Consider the following 18,956-nt stretch of genomic DNA (forward strand, 5'->3'; position numbering starts at 1 on the left):
GAGGTACATGTGTGAGCCGGGGAGAGGGCAGAAGTACCTCTTCACTCTGGTGACAGACCTACCACACAGCCTGGGCTGGAAAATCCCTGAGGATCTCTTGTCCCTTTCAGCTCTATCATGAAGGCTGGGGCCTGGCCTGGTGTCTGGTAAATGGGCACTCAAAATTAGTACATACATGCTGTCTAGGGACTTTGCTAGTTTCCAAACTAACTGGAGACTTCCAAGCAAAAGGTACAATGAACATGAATTATACCAAGGACTTAGAATTCAAATACACAGTAAATACTGGTTCCTTTTTCATTTTTCTTTTAGCTTTTATTATGAGAAATTTCAAATCTAATAGAAAAGCTGAAATACAGGATGGTGATGCACCAACTACACAGCTTTTGTTTCTATTGATATAGAAATTACCAGTAATACCTACATTACTTATAGAGGAAGAATATTTGGAGCCTGACTCCCACTACTTCTAGCTACATGAGGTAAGGTAAATTTCTTAATCTCTCTGTGCCTCAGTTCCCCATCTATTAAATGGGAATAAAAAAGTAGCTGACAAATATTTGTTATGATGACTGAGTGCACTTATACATTAAGTACTCAGACTATCCCTGGAAAATGAAAAATAAAAAAAGAATTAGCTGCTATTTTGTTATGGATATTGGGTTAGAATTCAGTCTATGCTTGCTTTATCTGGAGTTTGTTCTTCTCTAACGTTATGATAAACCTATAGACAATAAGACTTCTGAACAGCACTATTTTCTCCCAAGACTTGGTCTATTAAAGCTGTAGGGGTTAATTAACTATGGAGACATTAGATTGGATTTTAATGCTTCCTCTACTGCTAGCTTTTAAGGAAGGTCACTAGTAAAAGTCAACAGGATTCTATGGGGTGTATGGCTAACACACAGGTTTGTCCACTAACATTTTATTTTGTCAGTAGTGCAGTTTGAATTTAGGACCTTGAGCTTGCTCAGCTTGCTTGCTCACAGCTGGTACTCTATTACTTGAGTTATACCTCCAACCCAGCTTTTTTCTGCTATTTTAGAGATGGAGTCTTATGAACTTTTTTTGCCCAGTCTATTTTTGAACCACAGTATCCTCATGAATAGTTAAGATTATGGGCATGAACCATCAGCATCTACCTTTTACATGTTTGTTTTTTCCTCTTGATCCATGTTCTGTGTCCTAACTGGAATTGACAGTTAAGAATGGATGCAATCAGAAAACTTATGTACTGAGCAAAAGTTAGTTTTAGAAGTCTGCAATTCTAAGGTATGGTGTTTAAGATTAGGCTTTTCCAGAAAAGGAAATGACTTTCTGACTTGAGGCAATACCAGTAATTTCTCCAATGAAAATATTCCTTTCTGTAGAGAAAGCTGGTGGCAGGTGGGTTTAGAACAAGGTGTGCTGCACTGCAATACACTTAGAACCTTGGCATTGACCATAAGCTAAGAGAGCTACAACCAGAGCTGCGTCCTAAGCTGTGCTTTGTATACATATTCTGTTCCCAATGCCTATACCACTCATTCCCTTCATTAGGAGTTCTGCAAGAGCAGAACTTTGCCTTATATATAGTGGCTGCCAAATAAATCAGTTTACTGAATTAATGATTGAATGAAAGCCTAGGTAGGAGTTGTGCACCTACAGCAAGTTATTACTTGGGATCAAAGTAAGCATGGAAGAGAGCCATGGGGCAGGGGCCTTTCCATGTGCCCTAGGGCCTCTGGGCTCCACTTCTCACTCCATCCCTGGGACAAGGATTACTCCTGCTATATCTTTATGTAATCTTATAGCCTGGAAGCAGTGAGGATGCACTGCTCCTCCTGCGGCTGGTCTTCTTGCAGTCCTAGCTAAGTTTACAGCGAAGACAAGGGGATAGCAGCATTGCAGTGGGGGAATCAGGGCAGCTTGGAGAAGTCATGATGCCAAACTCCAAAGGTATTGCAGGGATAAGCTGTGTTCCAGCATTGCTGCAGCATTGCTCTTGGCTTTGAATGGTCATGCTCATCCTCAGAAGACCGTCAGCTAGAATCATTTACAATGGGGATAGTAAGTCCCACCAGAGCAGGCTGTCCCAGGGTTCAAATGACATGTCAAAGGAGAGTGTTGACTTCATTTTACACATAAATAGCTTTTTAATGCAATGTTTTCATATACATTGCATGTTCCAAGAATATCAAATTGATGTTAAACACAAGAAAAGAAACATGTATTTTGTTGTGAACTTCACTCTATGTGATTTGCCATTTTAGAAAATGTATCACCAAGACAAAGTGCTAATAGCCAAGTCCAAAGGGCCTGTGTACACTCTACAAAGCCTACTGTCAACCTGGAGTCACAGCAGGGATGGTCAGGTGATTCTATGTACAGATTCAAAACTGGCTACTTAGCATGCAATTCAAAATCCCCCAAAAGGGGAAAATGCCAACATTTATTTTATATTTTTAGAGACAGTCTTGCTATATTGCCCAGGTTGACCTGAATCCTTACACTCGAGTGATTCTTGTACCTCAGCCTCCACGTAGCTGGGATTATAGGTATACAATACTATGTCCAGCTCAGTTCACTGATTTGAAATCAAAATTTATTCATTCCAAGTCTATACAAATACCTGAAAACTTGGTATAGCTTTTAATAATTGTGCATTTACATAGCAAAATATGGATTGTTTTATTATTTATTACTTTGATTTTTAAACAGTTATGTGTGTATGGGGTGAATTGCAACACCTATTAGTTATATTCTAGGATAGTAGAAAAGATGTTAGAAAGTATTTTAAATATTCTCTGAAGATTTGGTGGCTGTGGTGGCTGTATTGGCATTTGGCCATAGTGACAAACTACAGAAGCAAATCTAATTCACAGGCTTAGAATAGTCCATTCAAACTATGAAGGTGTTGACTCTACTAAGAAAAGATTTATCACATATGTTCCTTACATAAGGAACATTGTACACTTTATACACTATTTCTTCACAAGAGACTTTATAAAGAACTCTACCTTCTCACGGGTCACATTTCCAAAGTTGTTGGTGCGGTTCACCACGTCATAATCAGTTGCATACTGTGATAAAGAAAAAAAAAATAACCCAGGTTAATGCCCAAGTGAAAAACAACCAGGGAAACTGAGGCACATGTGACCCTGTTGCTGTTCTGGCACTGTTCCCAGGGAGTGTCCTGGGCATACCTCACTAGCTTGGCTTGATGAGAGCCTCTGAGAACTGGATAAAAATTCCACCAAGACCAAGCCATCATGTACTTCGAGAGGACTTTGGGTTATTTAGGGACCCAATGAAATAGAGAAAATTCCCATCTGGTGCTTGGGCAATGGTTTGGAGAAGACATGCTGATAATATGATTTCTCTCAATAGCTGATATTTCAACTTACTTGGCAATATTTCTATAATGTCAAAGTTCACTTTTTAATGTGAACTTTTTCACTTTACTTTCATTCATTTCTTTATGCCTCACTTCATTCCAAACTTGTTTGAGCATGATTGCTCTTTAACATCTGTTTCTAATCTGGCTAAAGCCTCCACTCTCCACAGCAAGAGCAAGAGGGCATGAAGACATCTCCCCAGGCTTGATCCTACAGTTAGGGTGACTCCAAATACCTTTACAAGGTGCTCACAGTTATTTCCTGTGGCAGTCCACAGTACTGGTGGAATCTTTTCACTCCTACTAAGGAAATGTGGACCTGTGGAAATCTAGAACTGCCAGAAAGAGGCCACTTGGAGATAGAGACCAGAACCTGCCGTGCATCTGCCTTGGATGAGCTCTGGCTTCTCTCTGTTTTGATTTACCAGGGTTTTAGAAATGCAGAAGACTTCTGTGTCCACATACAGATTAAAAAAGGAGAAGTTGGGGCTGGGAAGGTGGCTCAGTGGTAGAGCGCTTGCCTTGCATGCCTGAGGCCCTGGGTTCCATTCCTCAGCACCACATAAGCAAAAAGAAAAAAGCCGGAAGTGCTGCTGTGGCTCAAGTGATAGAGCATTGGGCTTGAGCTGAAGAACTGAGGGACAGCGCCCAGGCCCAGAGGTCAGGCCCCACGACTGGACTCCCCCCCCCCCCCAAAAAAGGAGAGGTTGTAAGTAGAAACAGAAAAGACTTTGCTTATGAAAAGCAATCAGGTTAGACCACTTTATCTAGTCCATTCTATCCCTTCCCTTTGTGAGAATGGCCACAGGTTGTTCTTTGGTGCATTGTTAACAGGGAAAACTAAAAGCAACCTGAATGCCCACCAACAGAGGACACATGGGAGGGAAATGATGTTATCCATTTAGATTGGCACGTTCTACAGCCATTAACATTATGTTGAAGGATTTTTACCTCTCTGGGAAAATGTTCATAACATACTGCCTTTAAAACAGTAGTTGGGGTACATATTAACAATATGTATGGCAGACTTTTGATTTTTAAAACATATAAGAGAAAACAGCTAAGAATGCACACAAAATGTTGATAAGGGGTATCTCTAGAGAATGACTATAGGTGAGTCTTTAGAACACTTTAGAAAGTTTTGGGTTTTTTGTTTTTGTTTTTTGGTCTTGTTTTTATTTTATCCCAGGTGTTCATCTATAGAAATCTGTGCCAAGGTTATCAAGTTTGGTTAACAATTTGATCTTCCCTATTCTATCTTATGTAACTATAGCAGTAATTTATATATTCTCCCTCCCCCCATTAAAGTTTCATATATTTGGCAAAGTATAATGCCTTACCGTGCGGAAAGCTGCGACCACAAGATTGGAGGGAAACAGATTTCTGTAGGAAAACAAAATCTTTCATCACTCTTAAAACCCAGTTTACCAATATTTTGCTTTGCTATGCCTAACTCCATGTGATATCTCCTACTTCCCAGCAGACACTTCGGTCCTTGCTTGACCTAAGTACTCAAAATGTACCTCAACTGCTCCTCTTAATCAGCATTTTTTTTTATTGTGAAAATACCGTACAGAGAGGTTACACGAGCAAGGTAATGAGTACATTTCTTACCAAGCATTGTTGCCTCCTCCTTTGTTTCCCCTTACCATCCCTTCCCATTCCCCCCACCCCCAGCGCCAAAGTTGTAAAGTTTGTTTTTCAACATAACATCTTTTTTTTTTTTTTTTTTTGGCTCCGGTCGTGAAGCCTGAACTCTGGGCCTGGGCACTGTCCCTCAGCTCTTCAGCTCAAGGCTAGCGCTCTACCACTTGAGCCACAGCGCCACTTCTGGCTTTTTTCTTTTTGCTTATGTGGTGCTGGGGAATCGAACCCAGGGCCTCAGGCATGCAAGGTAAGCGCTCTACCACTGAGCCACCTTCCCTGCCCCTCAACATAACATCTTGTACATCTCATTGTTGCAATGAGTCCACCTGTATCCCTATTTAAACAATTTGTTTTTTTCACTTCCCCTCCCCAAATTATACCAACATCAAATACAGTGAAAACAGGGGTTATACCGTGGGGGAGGGACATACAAAGCAGCAAAGAAATCATCTTATAAATATGTTAGAAACAATAGCAAGAAAGAAAAAACATTTGAGTCCTTATCTTGGGGTTCATTTTGTCTAACACCAACTTATCTGACCGTTTCTGCTTGTCTCAGACATATACTAGTTATTGCAAATAAGGGAAATCATGGGACCTATGTTTCTTTGGGCCTGGCTTACTTCACTTAATATAATTTTTTCCAAGTCTTTCCATTTCCTAACAAATGGGGCAATGTCATTCTTTCTGATGGAGGCATAGAATTCCATTGTGTATATATACATGTTTTTGTTGATCAGCTTTTTGAGTGCATCATTTTTATACTCTTCTCCCAATGCTTCTCTTTTTTCTTCATAAAGATTTAATTGCCCCCGCCCCCCAATCCCCACAGGGAGGCTGCCCGGCCTAACCCTCAGAAGGCTGAGCGGGCACCTCAGGCCTGCAGCCCCAGCCAGCATCTGTGGTGAAGAAAGCAGTATCAGAGATTAAAAAAAAAAAAAAAAGTTTTAACTGGGTCCAGCCAAACTTAGTAACTGCCTTGTTTTCTTTTAATTCAAGTTTATTGTGGTGCTAGGGATTCAACTCAGGGCCCCAAGCTACTACTTCTGCCCAAACAAGAGTTACTATTGCAATAATTGAGAGCCACTTCTGGAATTAGAGGAAGAGTAGGGGAGAGGGGAAGAGACAGGTCTGAGACATTTGTCTCCACAAGTACAGCAAAGTTCTGTACGGTGAATTTTCTCAAAGTCTTTATGGTCCCAATGTCCTGCATGACATGTCTTAAAGACCTTATTTATAGTTACCTGAACTTGAACTAACTCCAACATAAGTGTGTATGTGTGTACTGGTCCTGGGGCTTATACTCAGGGCCTGGGCGCTGTCCCTGAGCTTCTTTGCTCAAGGCTAGCACTCTACCACTTGAGCCACAACTCAACTTCCAACTTTTTAGTAGTTAACAGGTGATAAGAGTCTCACAGACTTTCATGCCTACGCTGGCTTCAACCTACAATCCTTATATCTCAGCCTCCTGAATGGCTAGGATGACAAGTGTGAACCACCAGTCCCCAGCTTTGGGACTTTTTTGGGGGAAGAGGGGATTACAATTTGAACTTGCACTGACTTTTTCAGGAATGCCATTTCAATGTAAATTATGGGATGATGATTTGCTTTGTTCAGAAAGTTCCCAAGGGGCTGGGAAGGTGGCTCAGTGGTAGAGTGCTTGTCTCGCATGCATGAGGCCCTGGGTTCGATTCCTCAGTACCACATAAGCAGAAAAAACTAGAAGTGGTACTGTGGCTCAAGGGGTAGAGTGCTTGCCTTGAGCTGAAGAGCTGAGGGACAGCGCCCAGGCCCAGAGTTCAGGCCCCACAACCGACAAAAAAAAAAGAAAAGAAAAGAAAAGAAAAAGTTTCCAAGAATTGTTCATCTTTCTAGAAAATCATACCGTTAGTACTTACCCCCACACCTCCTTCCCAAGCATCAGTATATTATAGCTAACTCATTGGCAGGTGTGTGTGTGTGTGTGTGTGTGTGTGTGTGTGTGTGTGTATGTGTGTGTGTGTGCGCGTGCGCACGCGCACGCATGTGTGAATGCATATGGCGTATGTGGGTGTAGGGGTGGTGGTACTGGAATAGAACTCAGAGCCTCACATATGTGAGGCAAACACTTTCCAACTAAGCTACATCCTCAACCCTCATTTATTCATTCACTCACTCACACACTCATTCTTTTGTTTAGAGGCAGAGGCCTCTGTCTCTGTCTCTAAGTGCTAGGATTATAGGCATGTGTCACCATGTCCAGCTATCAGTGATTATAGATTTAAGGCCAAGAATCCAGTGTTGGAAAGTAGCTCAGTGACAAAGTGCTTGCTTAGCAAGTGCAATATCCTGGGTTTGATTCCCAGTACCAAAAAAGAAAAGACAAAAAAACCCCAACAAAACAAAAACCAACTAGAATCCAATTTCTTTGTTTTAATTTAGAGCACTTAAAAATTGAAGCATGCTTCATTAGAATTATTTTCTTTGGTCTTTCATATTAGTTATGCCCTTCTGATGCATTGAACTTATATATGTAAATTCTATTTATGGATTCATTTTAGAATGGATTTTTATAAAGGACTTGTTATAAAGGAGGGCAATAGAATTGAGTGAATCCAAAATCTATCCATGCCAAGTGTTTTGTTCTTTCTTTAGGTCAGGAGCTATGTAGGAAGACAGTCTTTATATACGAGTTGTATTCTAACTAACAGTCCATTTGTTCTATATACCTCCTATAAGAACTCTGGAAGAGCAAACAACTCAGGACTGTCTTTTATGTATTGTGCTAGACCTGTCCTTAGATTCTTCTGTGGCTGGACTGCTCATTTAGCAGGCAACTATGTGTAGCATATTGGGTTTCAGATGTAGGTAGGTATGGTTGTAATTTAATGGCAGATAGAATCTAAAATGACTTCCTATTTTCACTTACTTGTGTGATACTTTCCTTGAATGCTGGTAGGGCTTCTGACTTGTTTCTAACAAATAGAATGCACTAACGATGAAAAGATGTTCTTTCCATGACTCTACCTTCTAGTAGACTCTCCCAATTGTCTTCTGGACTTGCATACTTTAGTGAAGCAAGCTGCTATTGGAAAGGCCCATATATCAAGAATTGCAGGTAGCCTGTAGCCCTAAACCAACTTGCAATCAAGGTTCCCAGTCCAAACTTCAAAGAACTGACTTCTGTCAATAATCATATGATCGCTAAAATGAATCTTCCCCAGTACAATTTTCAGATGAGACCCTAGCCCTGGCTGACCCCTTGATTGAAACTCCGTAAGAGACTTCAGAGCAGAATACCAAAACTCCTGACTACGGACAACTCTAAGATAAATGAATGGTGGACTATAAACTACAACCTTTGTAGGAATTTGTTATACAGCAGTAGATTGCTAACAAACCAGCCACTAGGACTGAGGAGATGTACAAACACTTCATTAGCATTCAGGGTGCTCTCTAGGATAGCCAGAATTTAAAGACTAAAATACAGCATTGCAGGGCTGGGAAGGTGGCTCAGTGGTAGAGTGCTTGCCTTGCATGCCTGAGGCCCTGGGTTCGATTCCTCAGCACCACATAAGCAAAAAGAAAAAAGCCGGAAGTGGCGCTGTGGCTCAAGTGGTAGAGTGCTAGCCTTGAGCTGAAGAGCTGAGGGACAGCGCCCAGGCCCTGAGTTCAGGCCCCACGACTGGACCCAAAAAATAAATAAATAGAATAAAATACAGCATTGCCTGAGATTACTGGTCTTGGGCACCTGAATTGCTTTTTAACATATGCTAACATATGTTGACGAGAATAGCAGCAGATACAAGCCTGCATGCAAGCAGAAAACAATGTTAAATTGTGTAAAAATCATAATCAGAAATTTGATTCTTATCATGGGTAAATTTGCTTCTAAAAGAAAAGGTAGCATCTTGCATTGTCTAGGCTTTGGTAGAGAGGTAAGTAGTAACAGACATTTGACTATTATTTCCATTGCAAAGCAACCTTCTTGCCCATCTCAATCTTCTGGGCCAGGTTTAGACTCTCATTTCTATTTGCCAGAGCTGTCAGAAGCAGAAAGAGCCCCATGCCAAAGTTTCCCTGTTCTACACCACCACTTGCCAACTGTCAGTATTGCCAGTTCCATCTGGCCACACCGTTTTCTCTGTGAGGACAGGAAAGGTCAAGAAACAGCCAAGTTAGAAAACCCCTACCTTCCTCAAGGGGAATGATTTTCTCATCAATACCTCATACTCATCAGGGATTAGCGGCTTCCTTGATGAATGCATGTACAGGCTTTCACACTATTTGGAAATGTACTCTCTTCTAAAGAACGCAACACTCTAAATCTTTGGGCCCATCCTGGTCTCTTTATCACTAATCTGATACTATCTCACACAGAATGAGCCCTAACCCCAGATCTCTCTTCAGATCATCTATAAGATCCAATGAAAACAGGGGTACAGGCAATACTGAAAGAGAAAGGATAACTCCTTCCAGAAAAAAATTAAGCTCCTAAAACACAATGATTTTGGCAGTTCCTGATCAAGTTAAACATACATGTTTCATATGACCTAGCATCTCCACCCAAGAAAAATGAAAGCATCCTGAAAAGAGAGCTCTAGGTAGAATAGCCCCTAGCCCAAATGTCTATAGATGATTAACTAAGCAAGCATTTATCTATGAAAGTTTTATGTGATAAATCGGATTGTGATGATTCTATATAATGGAATACTACTTGTTAAGAAAAAGGAATCATTTACTGATATACACAGTGACATGGATCACCTAAACAACACTGTGCTGAACAAAAGAAGCCAAAGAAAACTGAAACTCTAGAAAATGTAATTGACAGTGATAAAAAGCATACCATCACTTGAGACTGCTGTGGAGGGATGGGTAGAGAAAGCAATGTTCAGTGGTTGTGGTCTTATGAGTTGAGTTGCCCATTTCTTGAACTGACTGAATTATACCTAATGTGTATGCTTCTTATTGAATATTCATCAATCAAAACTGCTTTTAAAAAAAAAAGAAGCTGGGTGTGGTGGTTCATGCTTCTAATCCTAGCTGAGAGTTTGAGCTTAGGAAGATCACAGTTCCAGGGCAGCCCTGGGATAAACATGAGATACCCATCTCAGTCAATAGCCCAGAGGTATATCATGGTCCAAACCAGCCTAGGCACATACTCAAAACCCTATTCAGAAAATAGCAAAAGCAGAAAATCTGGAGCAGTAAAGCACCTGCAAGAGTTCATGGCCAGAAGGTCCACCCCTAGTACATATGAGGAAAAGAAAAAAAAATACAGCACAATTTTCACTCCCCAGAAAGGTGTGTTAGCTAGCTTTCACTATGCCAGTGTTCAGAGGGTTCAGTACATCATGATGAAGGCATGGCAGAATAGTTCACATCTTGGTAGATAGGGGCAAAATACAGTCCCCCCTCAAAAAATATGCCTTTAGTGTGCAGAACCCACCGTACCGAATTCTACATCTAGGGGGCAATAAGCTATTGCTCAGGTACCACCAAAGCATCTCTAACTCTCCTTTGGCTTTCCAACACAGATACAGTAAAGAAAGCCTGGCTTACCCTGACTCCAGGATCAGCTGCCCGGAAGGCAAGAAGTGCTGTTACCCAGAGTTCTGTCTTTGGGAACATTTCCCAACTGCTCACACTTACACAGAAACTTGGTGGGCTTTCAAAAGGAAAATTAAGCTGGGAGGAATACTAGAGGCAATTCCTCATTTAGTGTAGGAGATCCCAAGGCACAGGGTTATTGACGTTGGTCCATCCATCTGCATCTAGCTCAATCTGGTCCAACAGAAAGGTACTTGCATTATAGTGGTAGCCATGTGGCTATGTAGAAGCTGAAATGAGGCAGGTGCCACCGAGGAACGGAATCTTTAACTTCATTTACATTTAATAATTAAATTTAAACAGCCACATATGGCTTGTCTATATTCCCACTGGACACACATATGTGTAGTTGTGAGATTCAGTCTGAAAATCAGGACCAAGTGTCCTTCACAGACTCACCTTTGTTAATCCTTTAGTCTCCTTAGGATGTTTTCCTTTTCTTTTGGCTAGCACTGTGGCTTGAACTCAGGGACTTGCACTCCTCCTCAGCTTTTCCACTCATGGCTGGCATTCTCCCACTTGAGCTTAACCTCTACTTCCAGCTTTTCGCTTGCTGTCTACTCAGGCTAGCTCCAAAGTGTGATTCTCAGACCTCAGCCTTCTGAGTAGATAGGATTATAGGTGAAAGCCACGGGTGCTGGACTCATTAGCGTGGTTTAAACCTGAGAGTTCTTCAATTTATTCATGTCTGAAAATATCTCTTCTTTTTGCTGCTTAGTCCTGGGAAGTTTACTTGAATTATGTCACATATGCATTAGACCAAAATGTCTCACATATGAGTAGTCCATAAAATCAATTTGTTAGCTTTCCTTTTCCCCAAGGATGGAGATCATATCCAGGGCTTTTACTACCTCTGAGCTATATCTCGAGCCACAGTTTATTGGCTGTAACAGTATTTTATAGAAGACCAAACATATTAGGCAGAATGAAAAATAATACTTTATGGTGAAACTTGTTTTACTTCGTATACATAAGGGTGAGGCGTATATGTGTGTAGATCTATACTGAATAACCTATTTCTTATTGCGAGTCAAAGTAAAAGTCATGTGAAAATGTCAAGACTATATTCCTAAATCCCCAAATTCAAGTCAGACCAAACTAGGACAGAGGGAATGGACAAGACTTTCCATTTCAGTACTGTAAGAATAAAACAGTAAGACAAGTAAGAGTCATGGCTGGGCCCACAAACGCAGAGCTCCGTTGCAGGTATTGTCCAGATTACCACAGCTCAGTGTGAAAAACTTCAAAAACATTTATTCTGTATACATCTGGGGCTGTTTGCTCCTCTGATGCTATTGTCAAGGGAGGTATGTATTTTCCTGCCCTGTATTTGAAGAATGCCATAGTGTACTTTTGCCTAGGTATGGTTTCTTTGTTTCAAAAGTTGTTTCCTTTAAGTTCAAAAATGCATTACTAAACCTATGAAAATCTCAAAGACTCCAGAACAGGATATGGCATGGTATGCATACCTGATAAATATTTATTAACCATAGTGTTTATTGTTTCAGAGCCAGTTAGCTGGGGAATCTTCCTTTAAATCTTGGTACTTCCTACAAGGCTGAAAGGCAAGGAAGAGCTGGGGGTAGCAGCTCACACTCATGTTGATGGTGGTGGTAATATGTGTACTGTGTCAGCCAAAAGGGTTGGAGTTAAATCCCCAGGGGACTTTGGAAAAAAGCAAGGTGAGTCAGTACAGGTGACTCATACCTGTAATCCTTGCCTACTTAAGAGGCTAAGAGCTGAAGATTGCAGTTCAAAGCCAGTCCAGTAGGAAAGTCTGTGACACTCTTCTCCAACTAACCATCAAACAAAGCTAGAAATGGTTCTATGGCTCAAGTGATAGAGTGAAAAAGCTAAGGGAGACCTGCCCCGCCTCTCTCCAAGATTGGGACACACTAGCGTGCTTTAGAGCAAACTTACAGTCCTCAATCGAATTCTAGTAATAGGCATTACTTTTAGTCTCATTTTAAAGATAAGGAAACTAATGCACAAGAAGGCTAAATGACTCATCCACAGCTAGTGAAATGGTAGAGCTAAGATTTAAACCCAGGTGCTGGTTTTAGTACCTGCTCTCATTCAGAGTCCAGTCAGCCTCCCTTGCAGATACTCCTTTTCAGTGTTACTCACCTATTCACCTGGGTAGTAGAAGGAGTAGGCAAGAGTTAAAACCTCTATTGTTTGGTTTTGTTTCTAATTTCAAGATTCTGTTCCTTCCCAACCCCTAACCAGTGTCTAGTTAGGCAGAGAAACCTTGGTTAAATTTGGATCTCTGTTAGATGTGCTAAGAGTTTTTGTGTTACTTGTGGAAGTGAGTCATAGGCATAGTTAAAGTGACTTGTCGTGGTCACTATCTCAGAGAAATTATTCACAATTCACTTCCTTGACTATGCAATTCCTAGTTAATGCTGGATCCCTGCCTCCAACAGATTTTTCTATTTATTTATTTACTTATTTATTTATTGGGTCTGGTCATGGGGCATGAACTCTGGGCCTGGGCGCTGTCCCTCAGCTCTTCAGCTCAAGGCTAGCGCTCTACCACTTGAGCCATAGGGCCACTTCCGGCTTTTTTTCTTTTTGCTTATGTTGTGCTGGGGAATTGAACCCAGGGCCTCAGGCATGCAAGGCAAGCGCTCTACCACTGAGCCACCTTCCCAGCCCCTCCAACAGATTTTTTTTATACTAAATCAAGAGATAATTTCTTTGCGGTTGACAGGCAACACACACATTTGTGCCAAAACTTGAGCAGGCTAGTAAATCTAATCACCTCTTTCTCAAGCATTGCCTATTTAGAAAAGGGGAAAATGCCCAGAGAACTAGGTGACAGACTAAATCCTAATTGTGTCTACCAAATAATTGGCAGCACCCTTCCCTGCTGCTCAACTGCAAGAGAGTAGCGCTAGGCCAGGTGTGGTTCTTCCCTGCCTCCTTCTTTGTAATCAGGAGCATCTATTTCTCCAATTGAAAACTACCATCCCCACCCCCAGGAATGTTTAGAAAACAGTTGTTTTAATCCCTTCAATTTATAGCTAAAACAACTGAGGACAATTTGGGAGATGGTAAGCAGGAACCCATGTGGATTTCTGGCCATTTCAGAAAGTCTCTTCTGTGATAACTTTCCTCCATTTATTGTCCACAGAGTGATTCTGTTAATCACTGTTTGCTTCTCCATACACCATGCAGTTCCCCATGTATTCACAGTTATTACAGGTCATCCCCAACAGTCCACGTGAACTGGAAAAAATATCGCAAGTGTGCTGTGGTCTAGCTCTGTTCTAAAGGTGTGGCAGACATAATACATTTACTCTCAAAACAATCCTATGCATGAGGCCCTGGGTTCAATCCTATAAGGTAGATACTTCCATGATAAAGATAAGGAAACTGAGGAGTGGAAAAATTATGCTCATGTTTACAATGGCTGTTCATGGCAGCTTACACATGCAGTTCCAACTTTCAGGAGGCTGAGGCAGGAAGATCAAGAGTTTGAGAATAGCCTGAGCTATATAGTCCCCTAATGCCCCCCCCACCAAAAAAAGAAACCTAAACAGAAACAAGGGAAAAATAAGGGAATGCCCCAAATTCTACCTTGATTAGTTTACTGATAACCCATTTCATTTGGGGTAAGTCACAAGCCAGTCACATAGGTCACACATAATTCACGAAGTTCTGTAGCCTTTCAGATTCCCATAGAGAGCGCCTTGGGCTGCTCAGAAGACTGAATCTCTTCCACAGGTCAGCTGCACCTAACATTGCTTCTAATAGCAGTTCCTTATTCCAATTCATCATTCTACTTTGTTAGTTGTGGTCCGTTATGTGTTGGAAAATCATACCATTCACCAATAACATTTTGAATTAAAACTAAAAACTCATTAACACATGCAATGGATACCTATTACCCTATCTAGTCCCATCTTTAAAAGGTAAAACTTGCATCTGATCATATAGCATTTATCGAAATGAACTCCAGGAAATGGAAATGAGGTTTTTTTCATGGTGGTTGTTTGTTTTCTGTTTGTCTTTGTTTGTTCATTGGTCTTTGAGAGGGTTAGAGGGAGCACAGAAATGGAGGGACAAAGGTGAACAAATGCAGCAGTGGTACTCACTACACACTATGTTGAAAATGAATGATGTAACTTGTGGGTGGGGTTAGGAGGGAAAAACTGGGAGAGAGCCAGGGAAGGAGTGTCATTGTCCAAAAAGAAATGTACTCTTTACCTGACTTATGGAACTGTAACCCCTCTGTACATCATCTTTATAATAACAATAAAGCAATTTTTTTTGTCTGTTGTGGGGCTTGAACTCTGGGCTTGGGCACTGTCCCTGTGCTCTTCAGCTCAAGGCGAGCGCTCTACCACTTGAGCCACAGCACCACTTCCCAATAAAGCAATTTTTAAAAAAGGTAACTTAGCAATCACAGAGACCCCATGGGGTTCTAAGGCAGCTACCATCAGGAAAGGGCATGGACTTGAGCACAAAGCCTTGGCAGCAACTATGCCAACTCATCAAAAGCTTTCTCACTCTTCTAGCTGTTTGAGTACTGGGTGGTTACCAGGTGAGGGTCTAGAGGTATGTACTGGTGGTATGGTTTCATTCACATGCACACAGATAGAATGGTCTGGCCCTGCCTTTGCTAAAAAACATGCCCAGAAGTCACATGAAGTTTTGCTGCAGGAATGTTTTTTAAAAAAATTGGCCCAGAGAGTCTTTAGTCCCAAGGGCATTTACAGGTGACCCTGGTTTCCTGTCACCAGCTGCTCAAGAGGCAACCAAATCTAAATAGGTGCACTAGCACTTACCTTCACTTAAGGGGTCCAGTCTCAGTGCCTGGCAGGGATAAAGTGGCAACGACCCCAGCCTGGCAGTAGCTGACCTGGGTCCTCTTTCACCTCAAAGCAAACATTTCTAACAGTATACTAGGAATGTGACCTCATTACTGTAGCAAGAGCAACAAGAACCCTGATCCGTAAAGCAGAAAATTTCTCCCAGTCCCTCTTTTGATAAGTCTTAATCTCATTTTCCTCAAATGTAAAATAGAATCATGTCACCTATCCTGCCTTTATCCTGAAGCAGCTGGATTAAATGAAGTTGGCTGTTGGAAGCATGATGAAATATTACCTTTCCTAACAAGCCAGGACAAAGCTGCTCTCTGCTATCCTATGCAGGTATGGCATAAGTCACTAGAAAGTTGCATCCACCCTGACTGCTAAGCTGTGACACTGGGTCACCATTCACTTCAGAAGCAGGAGCTGACAGAGCTTGAATGTAAAACCACAATCCAGAAACAAGTCCTTTGGGGGGCTTTATATGAGATATTTCTACCTCAGCCCCTACCTTCCATTATTTTGTCCAGTCCCTCTTTTGGAGTTAGTAGAACATTATTAAGGCTCCCTGGCAGTTACCAGCAGCAGGAGTTGACCAGCATACTCCCTCCATAGGCCACAGAATCCTGCAAAAAAGAATCCTTAGATCCCGCATTTGTCTCTCTCCCTGCAAGAGCTGAATTAAATGAAGGTAATAAGCCAAAGTTGCTCTCAATTTTAGATTTTTTTTCAGTACCAACCTAAAAGTTCTCAAACTTTCAAAGTCCCCAAATATTAAGCTACCAGATAGGAAACAAAAGTTGTGATACTCTCAAAGTCTGAAAAGGGTAGGCCATCCTAACCTACCCTTTTGGCAAGAACTTTTGGGACTCATTAGTTTTTGGTTTCTTCAGTTCCCCCCCCTCCTCCCCATAAAGGTGTCCTGGATTTTTCTTGCTGTTTTAGATGAACAATTTCTTTAAAAGTGGCAAATAGCTGTCATATTCTCCAGATGGAGGAATGGCAAGAGAAGAAAGGCAACTCACTCTGTCAAGTTTGGTGCTTTGCACAAGCTCAGCAATGAGGAGCTTTGCCTCAGTGACTTAAGACAATGCCTATCTCCAAGCTCAGAATCTAGAATTAGCAGAAAGCTGGAGTGGGAACCAGCTGGCCTCCTGTCATTTCAAATGAGCCTGGATGGATCAGAAAACTCCTGCAGGCTGCAGTTTCCCCATCTAAGAACACTGGATGAATGAAGAAACTAAGAGAGTAGCGACTTTGGAAACTACATGATACCATAAGAAGGGATAAAATGCAGCTTCTAAGAGTCACAAAAAGCAAGCAAAGCTAAGATGTGTCTCTGCCTACTTTCCCACAAGAACAGCCCTTTGACACTCAGTTATCCTGTTCCAAGCTCTCAGGAGAGGCGTGTTTCTGGGAAATAGGCCTCACACAATTAACTCCAGGTTTATTATCCTTGGATCCATGGGCAACTTTTAAAACACTACCAGCTTCCTTCGAGCCCCTGGGCTAAATTAGAGAAAGCCACAGATTGCAAGCCCATGGCCCAGTAAAATGTAATAAATAGTGAGGAGGAAATGGTGTGTGTGTGTGTGCATGCGTGTGAAGATGTTGGGTTGGTTGGTGCCAACTTTTTTTTTTTAAACTGGTGAGGGCAACGGGATAGGGAATGTAAGGAGTAAAGTAGGGATGGGATGTTAGACTTCCCTAACATCCACACCCCTAACAGCTAAGACTGCCTCTAGCTAAAAGATGTGGCCCTGCTCTTTGACATTGTGCGCCTAAGCTCTAGGCAAACTCGTGGTCAGCATGCAACCATGCAGGCATTGTTTTGATACTGAAAGGGGAAAAAAAAATGTCAAAAGCCACCTGCAGCCTATTAAGGGTAACTTCAGGATACCTGCGTGCCTGAGTACCAATGGAAGGGCGTTAGAAAGCTGGTGTCTCCCACTACACCTTTGGCAAGGTGAAGAGCATTACCTGACCAGGTCAAGGAATGAGTCCACCGTCTCTTTGGGGACCGCTGGAGGCCCCGATTCCTCCAGTCCCAAGTCGCTGGACTGAAGAACCTGCGCGCCCGACCCTGGCTTGATGATGAACGCCAAAGCGACGGCGAGCGCCGAGGCACTCAGCGTGGTGAGCCCAAAGTAGGCGACGGCGATGCCGCCCAGACGCCCGAGGGAGCTGGCGTCCAGAGAGGCGGCGCCCGACACCAGGCTGCAGACCACCAGCGGCAGGATGATCATGCGCAGCATGCGGAGCAGCATCTCCCCCGGGAAGGCCAGGTAGGTGATCTGCGTGCGACTGAGCTTGAGCTCGCGGAGGGCGGCGCCCATGCCCGCGCCCACGAGCACCCCAGACACGGTGAGCAGCACCAGCGCGTTGCGCCGCAGGAAGCCGGCGAAGCGCTGCGCGAGTCCCGCAGTGGTCCCGGGGGCGCCGGGCCCCGGCTGCGCGCCGTCCAGATAGCCGTTGGTCTCTCTGCTCTTCTCCATGGCGTTGTCCGCTGCTCCAAGCTGGAGGAGTCAGAGGACTTGGGGTCTGAGGAAAGACAGACTGCCAATGAATGGACGTCGGAGCTAACGGTGTCTGCGAGCCTCGTCTCGCAGGTTCGGGTAGAAAGCACCTCCCCCCTCCACACACACCCCGAGGGTCTTCAGGCCGGCGCAGGAGCAGGATCGAGACAGGGCAAGGAGGGGTGTTGGAACGTGGGTCGGAGCCCCGAGCAGAGTGGATCGTGCCGCTCCTAGCTTCCTCCGAGGAGCCCCGAGCTGGAGATGATGCAACTCGGGAGGCGCGCGGTCGGACGCAGACTGGGCAGGAGCGAGCCAGCCAGGGCAGCCCGAGCCCGCCCCTCCGCCCCTGTAGCCCCGCCCCCAAGGGCTCTGACCAATCAGAACAGGGGAATCCCGCCGCCGCCAGCCCCGCCCCCGGTGTCCAGCTGGGCGGGAGGGCCCGTCTGGGGCCGCGGGGCGTGCTGCCCCCCTTCCCACACACACACCAGGCCCAAGCCTGCTAAAGGAAGCCGGCGGCTGTCTGACCGGAGACTGGGTTTTCGTGGTACCCACGGGGACCTGTGGGGCCAGTTGGGGTCCGGGAAGAGGTGGAACGCCGAGACATTGTTTACCCAGGGGGGGTTGAGGAAGGAGAGGAAGACCCTCCAGGCTGGGTGTCCTCGCCCCCACCCCTCGTGGCCGGTCGGTCGCGGGATGCGGGGGGGGGGGGGTGCTCAGGGCTGCCCGCCCGCCCCGTCTCCCTGCGGAAGATCCGGGTCTCCCGGGCGCCGGTGGCTTTCGGGCGGTAAAGGACGTCATGATGCCCGGCGCAGGCCGCTGGTGGAGACAAAAGCAGGATGGTGGTTGGGGGCGGGGGACGAGCCAGGCTTTATCACGTGCTCATAAAGGGCCGAGGTTCCAGCGTAAGGGACGGGAGCTCGCGGCGGCCCGATCCGCGCCTGGCCGGGCGCGGGCCCGCGGCCTGCGGGGCCGGGACACAAAGCCCTGCTAGACGACACAGAGCCGTCA

At 43.9% G+C, this 18,956-nt stretch overlaps 1 protein-coding gene across 1 annotated transcript in view; it reads right to left on the minus strand.

The window, feature by feature from the left end:
• The window catches only part of Slc1a4 (solute carrier family 1 member 4), a 29,466-nt gene extending 11,239 nt beyond the window's left edge, over positions 1–18,227 (minus strand). The window contains exons 1-3 of the mRNA XM_042691265.1: positions 17,413–18,227; positions 4,717–4,759; positions 3,000–3,062 (exon numbers count right to left, since the gene is read on the minus strand). Of these exons, the coding sequence (XP_042547199.1) occupies positions 3,000–3,062; positions 4,717–4,759; positions 17,413–17,927 (621 nt within the window). The 5' untranslated portion in view covers positions 17,928–18,227. The remainder of the gene's footprint in view (positions 1–2,999; positions 3,063–4,716; positions 4,760–17,412) is intronic.
• Between the last annotated feature and the right edge of the window lie 729 nt (positions 18,228–18,956).

This window comes from Dipodomys spectabilis, unplaced genomic scaffold (genome assembly GCF_019054845.1).
Source record: "Dipodomys spectabilis isolate Male_0828 unplaced genomic scaffold, ASM1905484v1 ptg000141l, whole genome shotgun sequence".
NCBI lineage: Eukaryota > Metazoa > Chordata > Mammalia > Rodentia > Heteromyidae > Dipodomys > Dipodomys spectabilis.